The sequence below is a fragment of the Lontra canadensis genome, unplaced genomic scaffold, assembly GCF_010015895.1.
Source record: "Lontra canadensis isolate GAN:19392208 unplaced genomic scaffold, GSC_riverotter_1.0 scaffold98, whole genome shotgun sequence".
Classification (NCBI taxonomy): Eukaryota; Metazoa; Chordata; class Mammalia; order Carnivora; family Mustelidae; genus Lontra; species Lontra canadensis.
Window position 1 is genome coordinate 6,344,317 of NW_022631092.1, and position 20,907 is coordinate 6,365,223.

Here is a 20,907-nt window from a genome sequence, read left to right on the forward strand (position 1 = left end):
TTACTTGACAGACAGAGATCACAAGTAGGCAGAGAGGCAGGCAGAGAGAGAGGAGGAAGCAGGCTCCCCGCTGAGTGGAGAGCCCGATGCGGGGCTCGATCCCAGGACCCTGAGATCATGACCTGAGCCGAAGGCAGAGGCTTTAACCCACTGAGCCACCTAGGTGCCCCTAAATAAAATCTTTTAAAAAAAAAAGTTTTCAGGGGCTCCCCCACATTGGGCTCTCTGCTCAGTGGGGAGCCGGCTTCCTCCTCTCTCTCTCTGCCTGCCTCTCTGCCTACTTGTGATCTCTGTCTGTCAAATAAATAAATAAATAATCTTTATAAAAATAAATAAATTAAATAAAATAGAAAATAAATAAGATAAAAAACAAATAGAGTGTAGTGAGAGAAAGTATAGTATAATTAACTCATGTACCTATCTCCTCAACTTCAACAGTTAACTTTCTACTATTATTTATCTCTTCCCACCTACTTCTTGTTGGTGCTATTCTGTTTGTGCTGGAGTATTTAAAAGCAAATCACAGATGTATCATTTCATTTGTAGATATTTCAGGACATACCGCTAACAGATAAGTAATTTTTCATAGCTATAATATCTTCATCATACCCAACAGTCATTTATTGATATCCTCGAATTTTAGTCCGTGTTCCTTTTATTTTTTTCCCAAAATGTCTTTTTTTTTTTTTTTAAGATTTTATTTATTTATTTGACAGAGATCACAAGTAGGCAGAGAAGCAGGCAGAGAGAGATAGGAGGAAGCAGACTCTCCGCTGAGCAGAGAGCCCAATGCGGGGCTCGATCCCAGGACCCTGGGATCATGACCTGAGCCGAAGGCAGAGGCTTTACACTGAGCCACCCAGGCGCCCCTCCCAAAATGTCTTTTAATGGTTGGTTGGTTTAAATTAGGATTCAAACAAGGTCCATTCACTCCATTTGGTTAATAATTCTCTTTATTTCTAACAGTCTTCCCCACCCCCCACTCCCTATTTCTGTTTTTTCAGAATGACTTAACCATTTAATAAGAATTTCCCACATTCTGGTTTTGGCTGATTGACTCCTTTTGTTGTTTAATACATTTCTCTATCTATAGATATCCTCAATACTGGTCATGAGGAGCTTAGATTCATGTTTGGTTTTTTCCCCTCGGCAAGAACATGCTGTAGGTGCTGTTCTTGCTTTCTGTGACAGCTCACAGCAGACGCGATGTTTAGTTGTTCTCCTCTTACTGAGCTTAATGATTGACCAATGGGTTACATAAAAATTTTGGCAAACATTACTGATCATGGCTTAGATCAGTTTTTTTATTAAGGCTCGCAAAACGGCGATATCCTAATTCCTTTTCTTTTTCTTTTTTTTTTTTTTAAAGATTTTATTTATTTATTTGACAGACAGAGATCACAAGTAGGCAGAGAGGCAGGCAGATAGAGAGGGGGAAGCAGGCTCCCTGCTGAGCAGAGAGCTTGATGTGAGGCTCGATCCCAGGACCCTGGGATCATGACCAGAGCCGAAGGCAGAGGCTTAACCCACTGAGCCACCCAGGTGCCCCCCTAATTCCTTTTCTTTCTGCTTTTTTGAATTGTGATTCTTCTGTAAAAGAAGTATTTTAGAGAAAATACTCTCATCAACAATCAGATTGCTCTGAAATCGTTCAGAAAGATCATCTTTTTTACCTAGTGGAAATTATTATTCTGATAAACCAATCCACAACACTCAACCTTTTCCTTTTCTATATTTGAAACCTTGGAGCTTTTCTCCCCTCTACTTTTATTTTTTATTTTTTTTAAGATTTTATTTATTTATTTGACAGACAGATATCACAAGTAGGCAGAGAGGCAGGCAAAGAGAGAGGGGAAAGCAGGCTCCCTGCCGAGCAGAGAGCCCGATGTGGGACTCTATCCCAGGACCCTGGGATCATGACCTGAGCGGAAGGCAGAGGCTTTAACCCACTGAGCCACCCAGGTGCCCCTCCCCTATACTTTTAGTTACCTTTTTTTTTTTTTTTTTTTTTTTTTTACTGAAGCATTTCAGGTTTCCTTATATAAATGCCAGATGTATAAAAACTTAGTCAACAATGTGTAAACCTGGCGATTCACAGACCTGTACCCCTGGATAAAAATATATGTTTAAAAAAAATAAAATTAATTAATTAAAAAAAAACTTAGTCAATAGATACTATGTACCTAATGTGTGCAAGACCCTCTGTTGGGTACTGAACAACAGTAAACAAGGTACAGTCTCTGCCTCAAAGAGCTTAGAGTCAGACTTCGAACCTCTGCCTTTTATAACTGTACAAAATTGTGCCCCCTGAGTTACATGTAAGGGAGAATGGGAAGGGGGACAGATCAATAAACAGGCAATTTTCATACAGTGTAGTAAGTACTAGTCTTGGGGGACATCAGCGAGTAAGTTTGAGTTTAAGTTGAGGCCTGAGGGATGAAGAGCTGTTATCTTGACGGAGAAGTGGAAGGGACTGGAAGAAAGTAACAGGCATAAAGGTAGCAAGGTGTACAGCGCAGAAGGTGCGGGAGCCGGGCACAACTGTGGAACCACAAAGGGTTGAGGAGGATGGAAGGTGGAATGGAGAGTGGGAGCGGGGAAGAGAAGCTGGTTTCTCTGTTGAAGGCCTCACTTCAAGGACATGATTTTATCCTGGGACAGTGGGGAGCCACTGGAAGGTTTTCAGCCAGGTCTGACATGGTCAGATTTGTGCGTGCGGAGTCCAGTAACAGCACATTTGTTCCCTTTGGACCTAGGCACATGGGTCTTGGAATTGGCTTCAGAGTGTCCTTGCCCGGGTGATGCTCACTCACAGCCTCAGATGGACACGGTACCATGGACCACCTATAAAAAACAAAACTCGGCCTTCATCCAGGAGGACACTAAAGGTGTACAGGCCCTAAGCACCCAATTTCGTGATGGAAGCCCCAGATACTTCTTAGAAGAATATTAACAGTACAGGGGCGCCTGGGTGGCTCAGTGGGTTAAGCCTCTGCCTTCGGCTCAGGTCATGATCTCAGGGTCCTGGGATCGAGCCCCGCATCGGGCTCTCTGCTGGGCAGGGAGCCTGCTTCCTCCCTCTCTGCCTGCCTCTCTGCCTACTTGTGATCATACTCTGTCAAATAAAGAAATAAAATCTTTAAAAAAAAAAATATTAACAGTACAAAGAAGAAAGTGCTGCCCTTAGTGTAGCTGAAAGTCCTGGATGATTACTTTTCCCGCATGGGTCATTACATATTTACAAACTCACCTTCTGTCCGAACCTCACTTCTGTTTCCTTCACTGTTACCTCTGTTATTTTTCTCTTACCACAGGCATTTCCGCTGATCATCCCTCCTTTTCCTTATCATGGCAAGCTGACCACATCCTCTGACAGCTTCATTTTTTTAACCTGCCAGCTCCTCAAGACTCCAGGTTTAGTCCTCTTCCTCATCTAAGCTCCTGGTACTAACTGACCTCCCTCCAGTGACTGAGGAATGCGGGTTCTTCAAGGATTCGCAGATAGAAGAAGGCTATTTCAATCCTTTTTTTTTTTTTTAAGATTTTTTTTTATTTATTTGAGAGAGTGTCAGAGAGAGAGCAGGGCGGAGGGGCAAAGTGAGAGAGGGTCTTACGCAGATTTACTTGAGTTTGAAGGGGCTCAGTCTTAGAACCCCGAGATCATGACCTGAGCCGAAACCAAGAGTCAGATGCTTAACTGACTGCGCCACCCAGACATCCCGGCTGTTTGCAATCTGAACCAACACATGTCCATTTCAAACTCTGGCTTTGGAGATAATCACATATTGTACATCAGACCTGAAAGAATTAATGATGCTCTTATACTTGGACTCCTGTAAATATGCTCTAAAAATAAGCTTATCAAGAATATCAGAGAATAACCAAAGCAAGCATCAGAAATTATCATGGGAGGGCACCTTGTTGGCTTAGGTCGGCAGAGTATAGGACTCTTGATCTCAGGGTGGTGAGTTTGAGCCCTATATTGGGTGTGGAGATTGCTTAAAAATAAATAAATAATGATTTTTTAAAAAAGCCTTATCCTCTTAAAAAAATATCATGGGAAATATATCAAAACTACATCTTATTCAGGTGGTTCAGATTAGACAATTTTTATTTTCCCTTCAGTGTTACCCAGTTTCCTGCAAATCAGACAGAGAACTTACTGTGCCAGCCTAATTGGGACCCCAGGGCTTTCGGACCTCTGCTGACTAAAAGGCATCCCAAATGGGGTTCTGTAGTCACACTGTGCTGACATTCTTGAACTCAGGAGGCAGTGTAAATGATTGTCAGCTAGGCTTGAATATATCAGAATTTGTCCCCCCAAAAGATGAAAACAAATGACAAATTCTTTAAGATTTTTCATAAAGTGCCATTACTAAATTTGAGTGTGAGCACCTGGGTCTTGGTGTAGATTAAAACGACATCATTCATACATACATCCCTACCACACAGCATCACATGAAATTCTTGGTTTCTTTAAATTTTTAAACTTTTCTTTAAAATTTCTTTGTATTCTGTCTTATTAAATTCTACTGTATAAATAACCTTCATCCAAATTGAGATCACCAAGTAAATCTATCATCATCACAGGAATTTATCTGGATATATTTTACTAAGCCAAATTGTTATTCTGAATTTCACTGTGTTATTCTCATCTCATTCTCATAATAAAATGGACCGAAGTTTATCAGTTATTGTACAGAATCACCTTTCAACAGAAAGCCTTGGGTGTAGAGTAGAAAGTCTGTTTTAGCTGCCGCCCTCTTGAGACTCCAGAGGTATCTTTTTAAGCCCTCGGAATCCCTGGATTCCTTACGAGTGTATGTTCTAGGTCTTGTATGGAACAGCTTCCCATTCCTCTTACTTCTGCTCGAGTGAGCATTCCGCCTGTACTTTGGACTAACACTGATTGACGTAAGATTTTTAGTTCCACCATTTCTGATGAATGATGAATCTGTAAGTATGGATGCCTCCAGCACAGACGAGCAAGGATGTGACCACACAAACAATAGTTTGGCTTATGGACTCAGGATCTTTTATTGCCATAGTGGAAATGCCAGCATCGTGAAGTGGCCAAACGCTGTCCCAAGGCCAGGACGTGAAGGAGATCTGTCAGTCTACATGTGTCTCTTGCTTTGGAGCTAGACAGCCTTGACTCACCCCAGCTGTGCATTTCCCCCCTCCCCACCTTTTCTGTAGTACGAATTCTTTTTCCCGTTAGTCATTGGTAGCCGATTCCAGGTTTGGTTTTAATCTTTTACAGTTACTAAACCAAGGAGAATTAACTGAAAGCCGGACATGAGCATGGACACCGACTCCTGGAAGAGGAGCGCTCTCTGATCCCAGAGTGCACATAGTGGGAGCAGGATGCTTCTAGAGGCTCGTGGTCTGCCAGAACTGAATGAATCTGTGAAGGACAGGACCCCGCTTCTGCCTCTGTTCACCTTCCCGGACAGAGATGATGAGTGTGGGAGCGCTTCTTTTCAAACCACCTCTGATCCAGATAAGGACGAAAGCGGTGAATGTGGGCTGGGTAACTGTACCTACCTCTCTTCCCACTATGAAATTTTGGGATGGACTTCTCCCAAAAGGGAATTTGATTATGTGTTGGCTGAAATTTCTTCGGTATGACTCTTAGAAAGGGATTTTCCTTTGAAGAATTTACATCCCAGGCTCAGCTGTCTTTTCATATGGATGAACTAAGTCCTGCCACCAACCACAAAACTTCACCAAGAAGTTGAGCTTTCAAGATGCCTTGTTGCTTTCGAGAAGGGAGGGATGTCAGTTCTGCTGTGGCATTCTCCCTTTAGCAACCTGAGTAAGAGACTCTCTGCCCCTGGGCTGCAAAAAAATAAATTACTTGAATCCCTACCTGGCCCGGGCTGAGGTACTATCTTGTCATATCCACTTACTTGGTCACTTTGCTTTGTTTATGGAATATACAGTAGCATGTTGAAGGTTTTTTGTTTTTTGGTTTGTTTGTTTTTTTTTTAAAGTTAAATACCACATGATTCACAGCTTCAGTTGTTTTCCCTTTAAATAAACAAGACAGCCCAGTCAGTTCTTTGGTTCCTTGTTTTGGACAAAACCTATTTTCTTAGGAGATTAAGAAAATAGTTCAGGCTTTCCCTTTAAGAGAGGGTACTGATTGTCCCTTTGGATTCCATGCAGGAAAAACTGAGCCCAGGAGTCTTGGGGAATGGGACACGAGCAGCTTCCTCTCTAACTAGAAAACCTAGGTAATAGTTATCATAGTACCGCTCTGTCGTCACCAGAAGGGGCCATGTCTGAGTCTAGAAAAATGGCAGTAACAACAGATACTTCTGAATTTTTCCAGAAAGCTAAACAAAAACAAAAACATGAGAAATGTGCTTCTTTTACGAGTAGGCACTCTTGCTATCATCCTGTCTCTACAGCTGATAGAGAATATCTAATCAATCATTGGTGAGAAGAGTGTTCCAGAGATCACTTACTGGTAGAAAATCATGGCTGTCAGAGAATTTTCACATTTATTTAAACTGAACCTCATGCTGACACTTATATACCATGCACACAGTGGCATATTCTAAGCAAATAACAGGACAGAATTAACTGCTGTAATAAATATAGTTCTTAATTTGTTAATGACATGCATAATCATCCTTTGTTACGTAGATTGAGTTCATGTCAATTTCCTGTATTCTTAAATTACCAGCTTTTACTTCCTGTAGCCTTACTTTTATACTATAGCATGGTTCTTAACTGGGAATATTTTTGCCTGCCCCCACATGTGGCAATATCTAGACTAGACATTTTTGTTCGTCACAACTAGGGGAGAGGGAGTTACTGGCATCTTGTGAGTAGGAGCCCAGGATGCTGCTAAACATTCTACAGTGTAAGGACAGCGCCCTCTCCCACCGCCCAACGCCCAACACAGACTCCTCTGGCGCAAAATGCCAATAGTACTGAGGTTGAGAGACCCTGTAGCAAAAGTTGCAAGCGTGTCATCCTGCAGGTGTTTTGTTACTCCCACGCAATATTTCTAAGTAATTTTTAAATTAGTTGTCAACATGCAAATTTCTGGCTTCTGTTGAAACTGGGTTGATCTGGCAATTCTGGGCCTGTGTTCTAGCAGAGACTCTGGTCTCTACTGACTCCTACTATCTCATACCCAGCGCATGTGATCCATTGGTTTCCTAACTAGCCCCTTGTAGGCATTTGGGCTTGTGCCCTTTTTTTAAAGTAGGAGGCACAAATCAAGAATGCTTAACTCAGCTCTGGTCCTCTGCCCTGAGGTTTTTTACTTTGATTTACTTAAACCATTCATTCCCTGTTTGTTACCTGCTTTTCCCCCCTGTTCTTTCTCTTTTCCCCATCCTCCAAGAGTAGCCATTGACTCAGAAGCCAAGTTTTGCCTGCCTTGACTCAACCCCCAAGTTAGCTGGTTAATATTGAAAAGCAGTAATTTTAAGTGTTACTGATTAAGCAAGTGATTTGCAATTATCTAGTAGTTCGTAAGACAGCTCTTCCAGTTCTTTCTTGGGGCTTGTAGGCTCTTGTAGAGATTCTTCTAAATCCTGCTGTGGATTTCTGGTGCTGAGTTTTGTAGTTTCATGGGTGCTACAGAAGAAATTAAAGCATTATGAAATAAAATGTTTTTAATTAAAAGCATTATGTAAGGCTGAAGGATGGTTTCAACATGTTCATTATTTTATATGGGGTGTAAAGGGAAATTTCTAGGGGGGAAACTGGGATAGGAATTAAGGGAGGGCCCATTAGGATTTAAGAAACAAAACAAAGTTGAGAATAATGGTGATAGTATGCTTTTCTCTCCTTCACTTATATGATACCAAAGGAGGGGTGCTACTAATGAATTACTTTTTTTTTTTAATGAATTACTTCTTTAATGAGTGCTAGATTTTTAACAAGCCACAATGACCAGGCTGAGGGGAAAAGAAAGGCTTTGATTGTTCAGGACAGTACAGCTTTTATTGTGGCTCAATACAGGTTTTTACCTTCAGTTATCCAAACAAAATAAAAAGTGCTAGGAAAATAGTCTTATCATTTTATAGTAAGTAAAAATACACATTGGGGCACCTTTAACCCACAGACACACGTAACGTTTGTTCCTCAAAAGTAAAGTGGAGATATTTTTGACTAATGGCCCTGGAAGTAGAATTGGAAAAATGATCTGTTTCAAATTGAAGGAATCTACAGCCCATATACAACGGTTATATTTTCTTCACAACTGCACTATTCTCCCAATTTAAATGTGTTATGTGGGGATCTCTGGGTTAGTAATTCCATATATACAGGATTGTGATCTCAAAACACACGACTGGTGGCATCGGGAGGGATGGCGGTTCAAGAGCTTCGGATAACAAGGAGGATCTGAGATTACCTGGGACAATCACTGCTTTCTGACTGCCCCCGCCGCTGTTCATCCCGGCTGCCCTGACCCTTGCTCCTCACAAAGTCTTCATCGAGCCCAGCCTGCTTCAGGGTGTCTCGATACCGTTGTTCTGCAGCTTTTCTGGCAAGGTCCTGTGGAATGGAAATTAATCTGCTGTAGCTGTCTTGTGGATTATCAGGTAATTCAAAATCACTTGCTTAATCCGTATGCCTATAATTGCCCCCTACCCCAACCCCCCATTAGTGCTGGGCACCAATGTGCATGAAAATTTCTTAGAGCTTTTTCTAGCCTTAAAAGTGCACAGGAACTACCTGAAGGTCTTGTTATTAATGTAAATTCTCATTGGGTAGGTCTCAGATAAGGCTGACAGTTCTGTATATCTAACACTCCCAGCAGATGCCAACAATTGATTTTGGACCCACCTTTGAGAAGAAAAGATTTAGATTTTTGGAAGATCAAGTGAGACTCAGATATAAACATGGACTTAAAAACATTTTAAGATTTGAAAACAACCAGGGGTGCCTGGGTGGTGTAGTTGATTAAGCGTCCAATTCTTGGTTCTGGCTCAGGTCATGGTTTCAGGGTCCTGGGACTGAGCCTCGAGTCAGGCTTCACACTCAGTGCAGAGTCTACTTGAGATTCTCTCTCCCTCTGCCCCTCCCGCTCGTGCTCTTTCTCTGATTAGAGTAAATAAATTAATTAAAAAAAATAAAAATCATCAACACTAAAATATATATGTAAAAAGAAAAACCCACTAAAATATAACAAAACACTCTTCAAAAAAAAAAAGATTTTATTTGACAAAGAGAGATCACAAGTAGGCAGAGAGAGTGGGGGAAGCCAGCGTCCCGCTGAGCAGGGAGCCCAATGCGGGGCTTGATCCGAGGACCCTGAGATCGTGACCTGAGCCGAAGGCAGAGGCTTTAACCCACTGAGCCACCTGGGGGCCCCTAACAAAACACTCTTAACAGGATAGATCTGTTGTGATCTGAGGGTTGAGCTTTGCTTGAAAAAAATTAACATAAAGAGGAAAGGGCATTATGAGAGATTTGAACAATGCTAGTTGCTAAGTAAACCCAAGACCATCCAGCGTGTGTGAGTCTGTGTGTGGTATGTATGGTGGGGGGAGGAGTGTACCCGGGAAATGCCTAGATAAGATATCACACTGGCTGTAAGATGGAGATGATGTCCAGCTGCTGGAATCAGGTCACTAGGAAACCCCAACTTTTATCTGAAACTAGAGAGAAGAGGGATCTGCAGAGCCTGATAGAACCCCAAATCCCCGGGGATGGCGGCCTTTCTGAGGCCATTCATCCGAACCAGCTTCAGACGCTCCAGAGCCTCCTTAGGGAGACCAGATCTCAACTGGGTGCAACTTCCCTAAAGGTCTAGAGAACACCTTAAAATGATTCTTCTATCCTGAAAGCCACTTAATCTGAAAAGGACTTTCTGGGGTGCTGGTGAGCATACCAATGTCTGGAGACCCATAAATGGGCCACAGCTCTGGAGGCTGGGGATGCCCAGGGTAGCAGCACTGCAGGGGGAGAGACGCTGTTAGCAAGTTAAAGATCGTCTCACTGACACAGCCAAACTGTCACTGGGTATGTGGGATTTAGCCCTCACCATGATTCAAACTGAAAGCCAGACCGCAGCAAACACTCCAGGAAGTGAAATCCTTTATAGATGCCTCTGGAGTCCTGTCTTGGATGAAATCAGTCCCAAGCAGCATTCACCACTGCACTATGTACTTGGGAGGGGAGGGGGATGGTAGTTAATAACAGGCCTAATTTAGAATCTTCCTGAGCCCAAGGAAATGTTTAATACCCAGATATTAAACTGTTCCATCATGGGGATGCCTGGGTAGCTGTTATTTAAGTATCTGCCTTTGGCTCAGGTCATGAGATCCTGGGATCGAGTCCCACATCAGTCTCCTTGCTCAGAGGGGAGCCTGCTTCTCCCTTTCCCTCTAACCCCGCCCCCACTTGTGCTCTCCCTTATCTCTTTCTCTCTTTCACTCTTTCTGATAAATACAGTCTTTAAAAAGAAACAAAAAAACTGTTCCATCCCTTTCAAGAGCCCTTTCATCCAAAACTGAAAGAAAATGAATGATGGTTTAGTTTTACCTTGCTAACTTGTTCAAAGAGGTAGGGCCTTGTCTGTATTCTCTTCTTCATTTCTTCCAATTCTTTCTTATACTCTTTTGCTCTTTTACGGTCATTGTTCCTGGAATTAACAAGGTTCTTAGAATGAATTCTCATTTTCCAATCTGGAATAGCCTTCACTCCAATTATGCAGAGTAATTCCCAAGGTCATTGTAAATTCCCAACTGTCCCTAGCAAAATCCTTGACTGTGTGCGATTATAGGAGTCTAATAACTCCATTTTGCCATTTTTCAAGGCTCATGATCTACTGGATCCCAAGACAGGCACCCTTTGACACACGGAGGACACTGACCGATTCTCTTTCAGCTTTGCTTTGAACACTTCCTCCAGGCTTTGATGGGGATCCATGGCTTTGGCACGCAAGGTCACGGATTTAGACATCGCTTGACACTTCTTTTTGTGCATCTCCAACCACTGAGTACTCTCATCTGCTTTGTCCTTTTTTTCAAGTGAACTTCTAAAGAGAGGAGGCAAAAACCATACAGATGACCAACTTGAGTATATTTGAAAGCAATCTTAGTAAACTCTCTGGAAAGGAAAATGGTGTTTTCTATGAAGGGCATTTCAGAAAGAATAGGATTCTGAGATTGGCACATGAAGCCTTCCCAGCACTATGGACACAGTAATCTTCTGCCCCAGGAGAAGTTCATTAATTGAACTGAAAAAACGTATGAGTTAAAATATCCTTGTACTCATGCTTCTGGCATGTCTGGAAATGAGATGATCCTGAGAGCTGCCGTTTGCTGAGCTCTCTACTCTGAACCGAGTGGAGAAAGGAATCAAGTGCTTTATATCCATTATCTTCCTAACTGCCCTATGAGGTGAGAACTGTAAGCCCCTCTTTTTATAGGCAAGGAGATCGAGGTTCAGAAAGGGTGAGCCACTTACTCAAAGCCACCCAGCAAGCTAGTGGAGAAGCCAAGATCTGAACCAGGATGTCTGACTCCCAAGCCTCTGCCCTTGACCACTGTGCTCGAAGGTGCCTGGATTCATGGGCCCTTGGGAATACAAATCTGCATTTTCACAGAGAACTGAAAATAGGCCTCTTTCCCTGCACAGTTTGGGGTTAATTTACAGCACTTAGTTTGTGTAAGTATCATTTGACAAGGTACTATGGAGAGTTCTATGAAAAGAAAAAACAGTCAAGACTCTTGCATTTGGATATTTACATTCAAATGAACAGATTAGGAAGGAAGGCATGAAAGTTGAGTCTGCCATGGTATCAAACTCCCTGTTGCTGGGAAGTAAATACAGACATCCCCTAGGTCTGTATTTACTTCCGGGGTGCGAGCTTCCCGTTCATAAGGCTTATCTTACTGGGGCCTCAGGATACTGATGCACGTAGCCTTCACTCAGTAGCCCTAAGAAATCTGAGGAAGAAGGGAGTATCCCTTGGATTCTAAATACATATTTTTTTTTTTAAAGATTTTATTTATTTATTTGACAGAGATCACAAGTATGCAGAGAGGCAGGCAGAGCGGGGTGGAGGGGGAAGCAGGCTCCCTGCTGAGCAGAGAACCCGATGTGGGGCTTGATCCCAGGACCTTGAGATCATGACCTGAGCCCAAGGCAGAGGCTTAACCCACTGAGCCACCCAGGCGCCCCCTAAATACATTTCTAAGATCACTGTTGCGTGTCCTAAAGAGCCAAGTAGGTCCCGAGTACTCCTCTCTGAGCCCCACAGGAAAGCACTAAGATGCTAGTCCTCTCCCGGAGCTCAGCGACGTGCCTGTTATTACCATGACCTTGCCTGCCAACTTCAGCTCAGAGGTCTAGCGGAGGAACTCTTGCTGGGGTGCTGGTCTGATGAGAGCAATACTACGACAGAGTCAGGTCAGTTAAAGAATTAAAAAGTAAGGAGGCTCCTGCTTCCCAACCAACTTCTGATAATTCCCCAAAGATGAACCTCAGACAGTTAAAGCTGCGTGGTAGATGCCTTCTCTTTGTGACCAGGTCCACCACCTGCCATCACGCTTCTCTGAATTCCTGTTCCTAATGGCTCCCTCTTTCATCTGTGGGTCTTCACCCATGTTGTTCTCTCTGGAACCTTCTTTCCAGCCTTTGGCTAATTCCTCATTCTTCAGAGATTAAAGAGACCCCTGCCCCAGGCTATCCAGTGCTCCCAAGTTTCCCCCACCAATGCATTTCTTACAAAATATGGTAACAACTTTGCTTTTCTGTATTTCATACTAGGTATACTAAACTAGAGGTTCCATAAGGCATCTCCAGCCTTAACATTGTAACTGGCACAGAGTAAATTCCCTGTGAGCACCTGCTGAGTGATGGCCGGGTGTTCTCTAGCACTGCGTGTGGAGGGTGACATGTATTCCTGTCCCGATCAGCGTTCCCTTCCACCCCATAGGTCTCTCCGATAACCAGAGAGGAGGCCCAGCAGCAGGATGGTTTCTAGCACTGGGGTCAAGATCCAAGCGCTGACCATTGATCTCCATCCTAGGCCAAGGTCTCGGGCTCGACCACTCACCTGACCGCAGATTCCCTCTTCCTGGTGGCATCTGTGATGTGCACAGGGAGGGTGTTGGCAGAGAGGGAAGCAAGGCCACTCAGAGAACGGCTCCTTGGCAGGGGTGTGGCTGGTGGCTGCAGGGAGTCCTAGAAGAAACGAAGGTTGGTATTGATGGGACAGCAATGTGTGATGAGTTTCTATTCTAACTATGATTTATTTTCAGTGAAGGACTAGTCAGACCGAGAATCCTTTTTCTTCCCCCTGGGATTATGGAAAGAGTAATGAGTTTATTACTAGGCCTAGAGTTGGATATCACTCCTAAAGTTTTAAGATCAGATGAGAAGTGGGGCACCTGGGTAGCTCAGTGGGTTAAAGCCTCTGCCTTCAGCTCGGGTCATGATCCCAGGGTCCTGGATCGAGCCCCACGTCAGGCTCTCTGCTCAGTAGGGAGCCTGCTTCCCCCTTTCTCTCTGCCTGCTACTCTGCCTCCTTGTGATCTCTGTCAGATAAATGGATAAAATATTTGAAAAAAATCAGATGGGAAGAGTTCTTTATAATTGATATAGGGTTGTGAGCAATTGATCCCAACTCCCTACTTTCTAGACTTGCTTGGACTTATTTCTGCAAAATTTCTCTAGAAAAGTTCCCTCTCGGAAGGCAAGGAAAGGAAGTATTATTATGGTTCTAAGTTTATAGGAACTGTGGAGCTTACAGCAGAGCCAGTGTTTTTTTTTTTTTTTTAAAGATTTTATTTATTTATTTGACAGACAGAGATCACAAGTAGGCAGAGAGGCAGGTAGAGAGAGAGAGAGGGGAAAGTAGGCTCCCTGTTGAGCAGAGAGCCAGATGTGGGGCTCGATCCCAGGACCCTGGGATCATGCCGAATGCAGAGGCTTTAACCCACTGAGCCACCCAGGCGCCCCACAGAGCCAGTGTTTTATTTTAATTTTATTTTTTTTAAGTTTTTAAAAATTAAAATTCTGTTGATTAACATGTAATGTATTATTAGTGTCAGGGGTAGAGGTCAATGATTCATCAGTCTTTTATAAGGAGCCAGTGTTTCTTTTTAATTTTTTAAATTTATTTTTCAAGATTGATTGATTTATCAGAGAGAGAGGAAGAACACGCTTGCACGCATGCTCAAGCAGGGGGAGCAGCAGGCAGAGAGAGAAACAGACTCCCTGTTGAGCAGGGAGCCCGATGCGGGACTCGAACCCACGACGCCGGGACCATGACCTGAGCCAAAGGCAGTTCCTTAGCTGACTGAGCCACCCAGGCACCCCTGAGCCAGTGTTTTTTTAAAAAAAGACAGGAAAATGTCATGAGAAGCGCCTCCCATCGAGACTGGCCTGTCTGCTGGGTCCCAGGCCCCGACCCTCCTGCAGCTGCCTGGGCTCTCACCCTTCTCCCTCCAGATGTGGTGGCATCACAGGACCGCGGAGTGCGACGCAGGCTGCCGGTCCTCAGCAAGAAGGGCTTGTTGCGAGTCCCCTCTCTGGTGTCCCTTCTCTTGGCAGCTCTTCTCTGGAAGGTCTTGTAAAGGCCTTCGTAGTCAGGGACGGCGGGATTCACACGAGGCTGGAATCCAAAGTCCGTGTGCAGAAACGCAAGCTTTTCCTTCTGGGTTCGGGTAGCTGCGCGCAGCTGTGGGCTCGCCCGGCCGCCGGAGGGGGCGATAGGGGAGGCGGCCTTCTGGAGCATGTCTAGGGCTCTCATCTGGATGCGAATTTTCCTGAAGAGCTCTGCTTCTGTGGAGAAGAAGTCAGGGTGGTGATGGGTGAGAGGAGACCTGCCTGGGCTTGGACAATGTTCCCTGTGAAGCCCTAGCGGAGGGTGACGGAGCCGACCGACAGCTTCCGCAGGAATTTCGGGCAGCAGCTGACTCCATATGGGAAGCTCCCTGTCGGCCGGGAGAGCTGTGCTTACACGACGGACAATGGCAAACACTACAGATCAGCTTGCTTTGTTTTTTCTGGAGAGTTCGTTCATAAACGTTGGCCAGAACACGGCTGCCAGGTACCAGCAGGCCGCAGAGGCAGCCACCACGGACACCACGGGTACCGACTGCTTTCTGTGGTTCCTTCTTCAGAGGTGGAGCTGGTGAGGCGGGCCGGTCACCCCCCTCTCCCAGGTCCCCCAGACTCAGGGCAAGTACCCGCTATCCACCCAGAGGCCCACGCTGTTGCCCAAATCACTCTCGCCTGCTGTCTCTGGTCAGTCCCAAGTTCTGCGGTCTCTGCTCTTTAACCATGCTCCAGCCTGGCCTCTCCTCACCGTCCCTGCTGCTCATTTCACAATCTCTCCACTGAACTGTCCACATGGGGTCCTGCAGACAAACACCCTCCGGGCCAGTCCCTCCCCGCTTAACCGTCTCCACCACCGCATCTGAGTGGTCTTCCTGGGCTGCGGATCTGATCCCAAGCCCTCCTTAAAGCCCTTCAGGGGTTCCCCAGTGCCCTTGGGAGGAAATCCAACCTTCTCCCACCGCCTACAAGCCCCCAGGTCTGCGGGGGGCCTGCCTCTCCCTCCCCACTCCTGCTTCTCTCCCCTGTCCTGTGACTGTGTTCTGCTTCTTCTGACCTCTGCCCTGTTCTCTCGGGTCCACTCTTCCTCCCTCTTCCTCCCTCTTCCCTTCCTTCAGGGGTTGCCTCAGTGCTCTCTTTCCCCGGGACCTTCGCTTGCTGCTCCCACCGCCTCACCACACCCGAAATGAGGTCCCTGTGTCCCGTGCTCCGTGAGGGCGGAGGCTTTAAACCTTGTAAACCACTCACCACATCCGTGAGTTCTGTTACCTGCTATCTGGCTTCCTCCCGTGCGCCCCAACTCCAAGTCTGTCTGTTCCACGCACAGTAGTGCCTGGAGCTTGGCATGTTACTGAATGAGTAAAGCCTGAGTCCTTTCACCGAACCCCATTTCTTGAAATGAGGCTGCGTGGGAGCTTCCCTCGGGAGCAGCCGGTGGGGGCACTGGCCTAAGCTGGCCCTTGGGTGTCTCACTGGTTCTGCCGATGCGTTCGTGTCCTGTCAGCAGCCACAGGACCAGCCTAGGGCATGCCAGGCCACCTCTCACGCTCGCTCCCGCCAGGGCTCCCCCACGACACAGACAGAGCCAGCCCGTGGCCTGCCCTGAGTGTGGCCTGGAGGCCGGGCCTCCAGAGCAATGAGTTCATCTCCCGGCCAGGCTGACCCCCGAGCCCAAGTCCCCCCAGCACCCCTTGGCAGCCCCAGGCAGCAGGCAGCATGGTGGGAAGGAGGTCTTTACCTTGGAGTTTGTCCCCGAGGGCTGGCTCCAGAATAGACTTGGGAATCCTTCTGGTGGCCTTCTGCTTGGGGACCTTGGCCTTGGCTGTGGCGGCCGGCTCCCTCTGTTTAGCGGCTTCCTTTCTCTGCTCCTCCTTCACTAGGAAGTTGAAGGGCTTCAAGGAGGAGAGGAGCAGTTCCTTCCTCTTCTGGATCCCTGCCTGCCTGCGGGCCTCGTTGTGCTCCGTGATCTCCTGGTAGAGGGGCAGGTAGACGTGCGCAGGCACCGGCTGCGCCCGGAACTGCCGGTGGCACTCGGCCTCCTCCTGCCCCTGCCGCTGGGCCTGCTTCCTCTCCCGCTCAAAGGACGCAGGGGAGGCCAGCCACTGGGCCTTCTTCTGGGCCTCACGCAGTGTCATGCGGAACGGCCGGGGGACCGTGATGGAAGACACCCAGGAGCTGATGCTTCTGTGCTGCGAGGGGGGCCTGGAGCCTGGGGGTGGCTGGGGCTGACTCTTGGGATCGTCGGAGGGAAGGCTGCTCAGGGAGCTGCAGCGCCTCGTGGAGCTGCACCTGGAGGGAGAAAGCAGCTGCATTGGGGGACACATGGAGGACACGTGGAGGACTGTGGCAGACGGGAGGCTGGCCCCTCCTCCTGCTCGTCCCTGTCCTCCCTCCCAGGAGGTGGCAGCTGGCTTCTCAGCCTGACATCCTGGCCCCACAGGCCTCTGAGCCTGTGCCTCTCTGGACTGGGCCTCCCTCCTTTCCGTCAGGCCTTCTAGCAGCCCATTAGGAAGTCTTTTCTCACAACTGATTCATGAATTACCACTTTGCATTCTAATATTTTATGTTTTTTTTTTTTTTCCTTGTAAAGATTTTTTTAAAGTAATCTCCACACCTACTGCGGGGCTCGAGCTCACATCCCTGAGATCAAGAGCTGCATGCTCCACTGACTAAGCCAGCGAGGCACCCTGCATTCTGATATTTTCGTATGGGCAGGAGAACAGTGCAGTGGTACAGAGCGCGGCTTTAGACTCAGACCCAGGTTCAAATCTTGCTTCAAACAATTACCAGCCATGTGCCCTTTAGCAGGGTTTGCTTGGAACCTCGATTTCCTCATCTGGAGAATGGCAAAAATAGTATCTACTTACAGGGTTAGTGGGAAGAGAAAATAAATATTAAATGTTATATAAATGCAGCGTACATGCATATAGAAGGGCTTGGCCAACGTCAATGTACCTCGTTGCTATTCTCGGGAGTGAGAAGGGCATCCCTTTAATCAATCCCAGTGCTTCGAGTGACTAAGGGTAACCCAAAGTGATTTAGGACGGCTAGATAGGAATCAGAACATGTTTGGCTCCGAAGGCTTATTCTAAGCTGGAGCCTGGGTAAGGGACAACTTGCAGAATGGTCTTTATTGAGGAAGAGGATGAGGCCCAGAGTCACAAGGGACTTGGCCAGAGTTGGGCATGAAGTGCCTTACCTCGGAGACAGTGGGTCCTGGACATGTGGCTTCCCCCTGCCTTTGTCTTGGAAGAAACTCTCCAGGTCCTCCTCATCTTCGGAGAAGTTCTCACCACTGTCTGGGTCAGACTGAAAAAGGGATTCCAACAGGCACCACCTGCCTTTCTGCTTTAGTACCTCCAGGGTCTCGGAAAAGCTCCCAGTTGAGTCGGAATCCGAAAGCGTCAAGTCCTCTGGGCTGAGGAAGTCATCCAGTTTGCCAGCCCTGGGCAAAACCAGTCCATCCCCAGAAAGCTCCTCTTCTGTCTCCGAGTCCGAGGAGGATTTGGGGGGAAACACCTACAGTGAAATAGAATAAATGGTGGGTCAACTATCATTCAAATTTACTCAAAACATAACTGCTAACTTCACTTTGAATAAGTCTCTGTATACTAGGGACTGGGAAGGAAGAAAAATAAGATGTATTCCTCACTTTAAAGAAATTTCACAAATTGGTATATGGGGTATGCTTGGTTGAAGGGCAGGGAAGAGAAGCAGACAGGTGAGCAGTTACGGAGCGTGCACTCTGCCTCCTGCACTCCAGGAACCCCACCCAGACCTTGGCCACACTCTGGGCCTTGCCCTATTTGGTTTTTACCTACTTGTTGCCAGTCTTCTTTTTCCCGCTCCTCCTGTCTGCACCTCTGCTTTCCTCCTCTTCTACCTAAGATCTACCCCTTTACTAGGAACGAATAATTAACTGGACAGATAATGTGTTCTAGCTGAAAGAACAGTGTCCTAGAAAGTGGATTTCAATACTCTGTTCCTTTAGAAAATCTTTATTTGGTGCCTAATGTGCACTGGGCATTAGGCTGAGAACGAGTCAAACAAGGTCCCTATTCACAAAGCTTATGCTGTAGAGAGAGGGAGACAGACAATATAAGGTGATAATATATTCAATGAAAGTCATAAACTGAGAGATTATGTGGTGATGAAGTGGTTTGGGAAGCTGTTCTGTTGATAAAAGCCCATCAGATAAAAATCACTGGGAATAGTACCTATAATCAGAGCTAGGTTTATTAATTTGTTGGAGTACACCACGAAAAATTAAGGAAACGTGCAGGGTGGGGGGATGGGGTGGGGGCTTTCAGTCAGAGGGTGGGGGAAGGGCTTTTCCTGGGGCTGGCTTGTCCCAATGATCCTGGGGAGGAGAGTGGATCCCTCTGTATCCACTCTGAATGGATGCTGTCGTGAAGAGGGCGCAGTTCCGTGAGCGAGTGAGCACTTCTGATTCCAACGGTAACTAGAACAAAGTGGGGCTGGGTAAGTAATTGATAGGTAAGCATCATCATTTAGAAGGAGGTCTTAATCGTTTTGCAGGTATGCTGTGGCCCGTGAGAAACACTGTTTTCTGCTCATCTGGCGGCTCACCTTAGCTGTGTCTGTTACAGTCTGCACCGTCGTTTCTCCGTCTTGGGCTGACTTTTACTTTCTCACTGCGGAGGGGTTTTTGACTGAACACCTCATTGATGAGAGGGAGCCAGCCTTGCTAAGAGCTGGGGTAGGAGGGTTCTGGGTTCAAGGAAAAGCAAATGCAAAGGCCTTGAAGCAGGAATAAACTTGGCTCTTGGAGAGGCAAAAGGAGGGCCAGGGTGGCCGGAGGACAGTGGTATGAGATATCCTTAGAGAAGCAGGTGTGGGGCCAGGATTGGGCGGGATAAGATGACTGCTTGCACCTGGAGCACAGGCTCCTACAGGCCTCCAGGTGACACTTGGGGATGATTCTCTAAGGTCCACCTCTAATACTGAAAAGAACACTGGATTCTGAGTCAAAGAATGTGCTCCAGCCCTTGCGCTGCTACTGAAGACCATGTGATCTTGGGAAAATTTTTTTTTAAAATGACTTTATCCAGATATAATTCAGACACCATACAATTCAAACAATTCACTTACGGAAAGAGTACAATGCAATGGGCTTTAGTATATTCACAGAGCTGTGCAACCATCACCACCGTCAATTTTAGAGCATTTTAATCACCCCAAAGAAAGCCCATACTGGCGGGATCCTGGGTGGCACAGTGGGTTAAGCCTCTGCCTTCAGCCCACGTCATGATCTCAGGCTCCTGGGATCAAGCCTGGCATCTGGCTCTCTCCTCAGCGGGGAGCCTGCTTCTCCCCTCTCTCTGCCTGCTTGTGATCTCTGTCAAATAAATAAATAAAATCTTAAAAAAAAAAAAAAAGAAAGAAAGCCCATACCATTTAGTAGTCACTCCGTATTTTGCTTAGTCTTTCCAACCCTTCCCTCGCAGCCAGCCCTAAGCAACCACCAATCTACTTTCTGTATGGATTCCGTGGCAAATTTCTTTTTCTATTTTTTTTTTTTAAGATCTTATTTATTTGAGAGAGAAAGAGCGCGCGCGCGAGAGAGCACACGAGTTTGGGGGAGGGGCAGAGGAAGAAGCAGACTCCCCGCTGAGCAGGGAGCCCGAAGTGAGGCTCCATCCCAAGACCCTGGGATCATGACCTGAGCGGAAGGCAGAGGCTTAATTGACTGAGCCACCCAAGCGCCCCTCTAATTGCAAATCTCTTAGTCTCTCTGTGCCTCAGTTTTCTTTTCTACAAAATGGGGACAACATCGGACTATCAGTTCTAGGGCAGTTGACAGGATAAGCGAAAACCGAGGGCCATCGCTGTGGTTCTATGAAGGGCCTGACGTAAGGCTCAACCCCTTCGGGAGTCAGCGTGCGGGACCTCAAACGCTGCGGATTTTAATCCCACACCCCCCTGCGACACGCCCCTGCCGTCTGTCTCCAAGGCAACGTCAAGCAGTTTCCTCTCTTAGAGATTCCTTTCCGGGGCGCAGACCCAATTCCTCTCCTTCTCTCCTCACCTGACGGCTCCACTGAGCGCCTACACTGAGGGCTCCTGCAGCCCTCCCGATGGTCATCTTCTCCGCGGGGCAGAGACGGAGGCGGCGGTGACAGCTCCGGCTACGCGCTAGTGCGCGGTCGGTACTAGCTGCAAGATTAGGTTCCGCCCCCTTCTGGCTTTGGCCTCTGATTGGCTCCCAGGCGGATGCCTGAGCCAGTCCCCCTTCCAAGGAAGCCTCTGATCTTTCCCGCCCAAGTTGGCAAGAGTCATTTTCTGATTGGCCTAGTCTTTGCGCGTTCTATTTCCGGCTCTGAGGCCGGGGCGGAAGCAGCTAGT

At 46.7% G+C, this 20,907-nt stretch overlaps 2 protein-coding genes across 9 annotated transcripts in view; one reads left to right on the top strand and one right to left on the bottom strand.

The window, feature by feature from the left end:
* The window catches only part of ZNF410 (zinc finger protein 410), a 39,990-nt gene extending 34,119 nt beyond the window's left edge, over positions 1-5,871 (top strand). For all 8 annotated transcript variants that reach the window (XM_032837427.1, XM_032837433.1, XM_032837432.1 and 5 more), the window contains one exon: positions 5,264-5,871. In XM_032837427.1, coding sequence (XP_032693318.1) covers positions 5,264-5,302 — 39 coding nt within the window. In that variant the 3' untranslated portion in view covers positions 5,303-5,871. The remainder of the gene's footprint in view (positions 1-5,263) is intronic.
* Positions 5,872-6,492: 621 nt separating this feature from the next.
* Positions 6,493-20,718, bottom strand: FAM161B (FAM161 centrosomal protein B). The gene is made up of 9 exons (XM_032837425.1): positions 20,591-20,718; positions 17,741-18,060; positions 16,280-16,830; positions 14,420-14,766; positions 13,037-13,164; positions 10,847-11,011; positions 10,516-10,615; positions 8,381-8,523; positions 6,493-7,599 (listed from the first exon to the last, which is right to left on the bottom strand). Exons 1-9 carry the CDS (start codon positions 20,645-20,647, stop codon positions 7,461-7,463), a joined length of 1,950 nt encoding a protein of 649 aa, XP_032693316.1. The 5' UTR covers positions 20,648-20,718; the 3' UTR covers positions 6,493-7,460.
* Between the last annotated feature and the right edge of the window lie 189 nt (positions 20,719-20,907).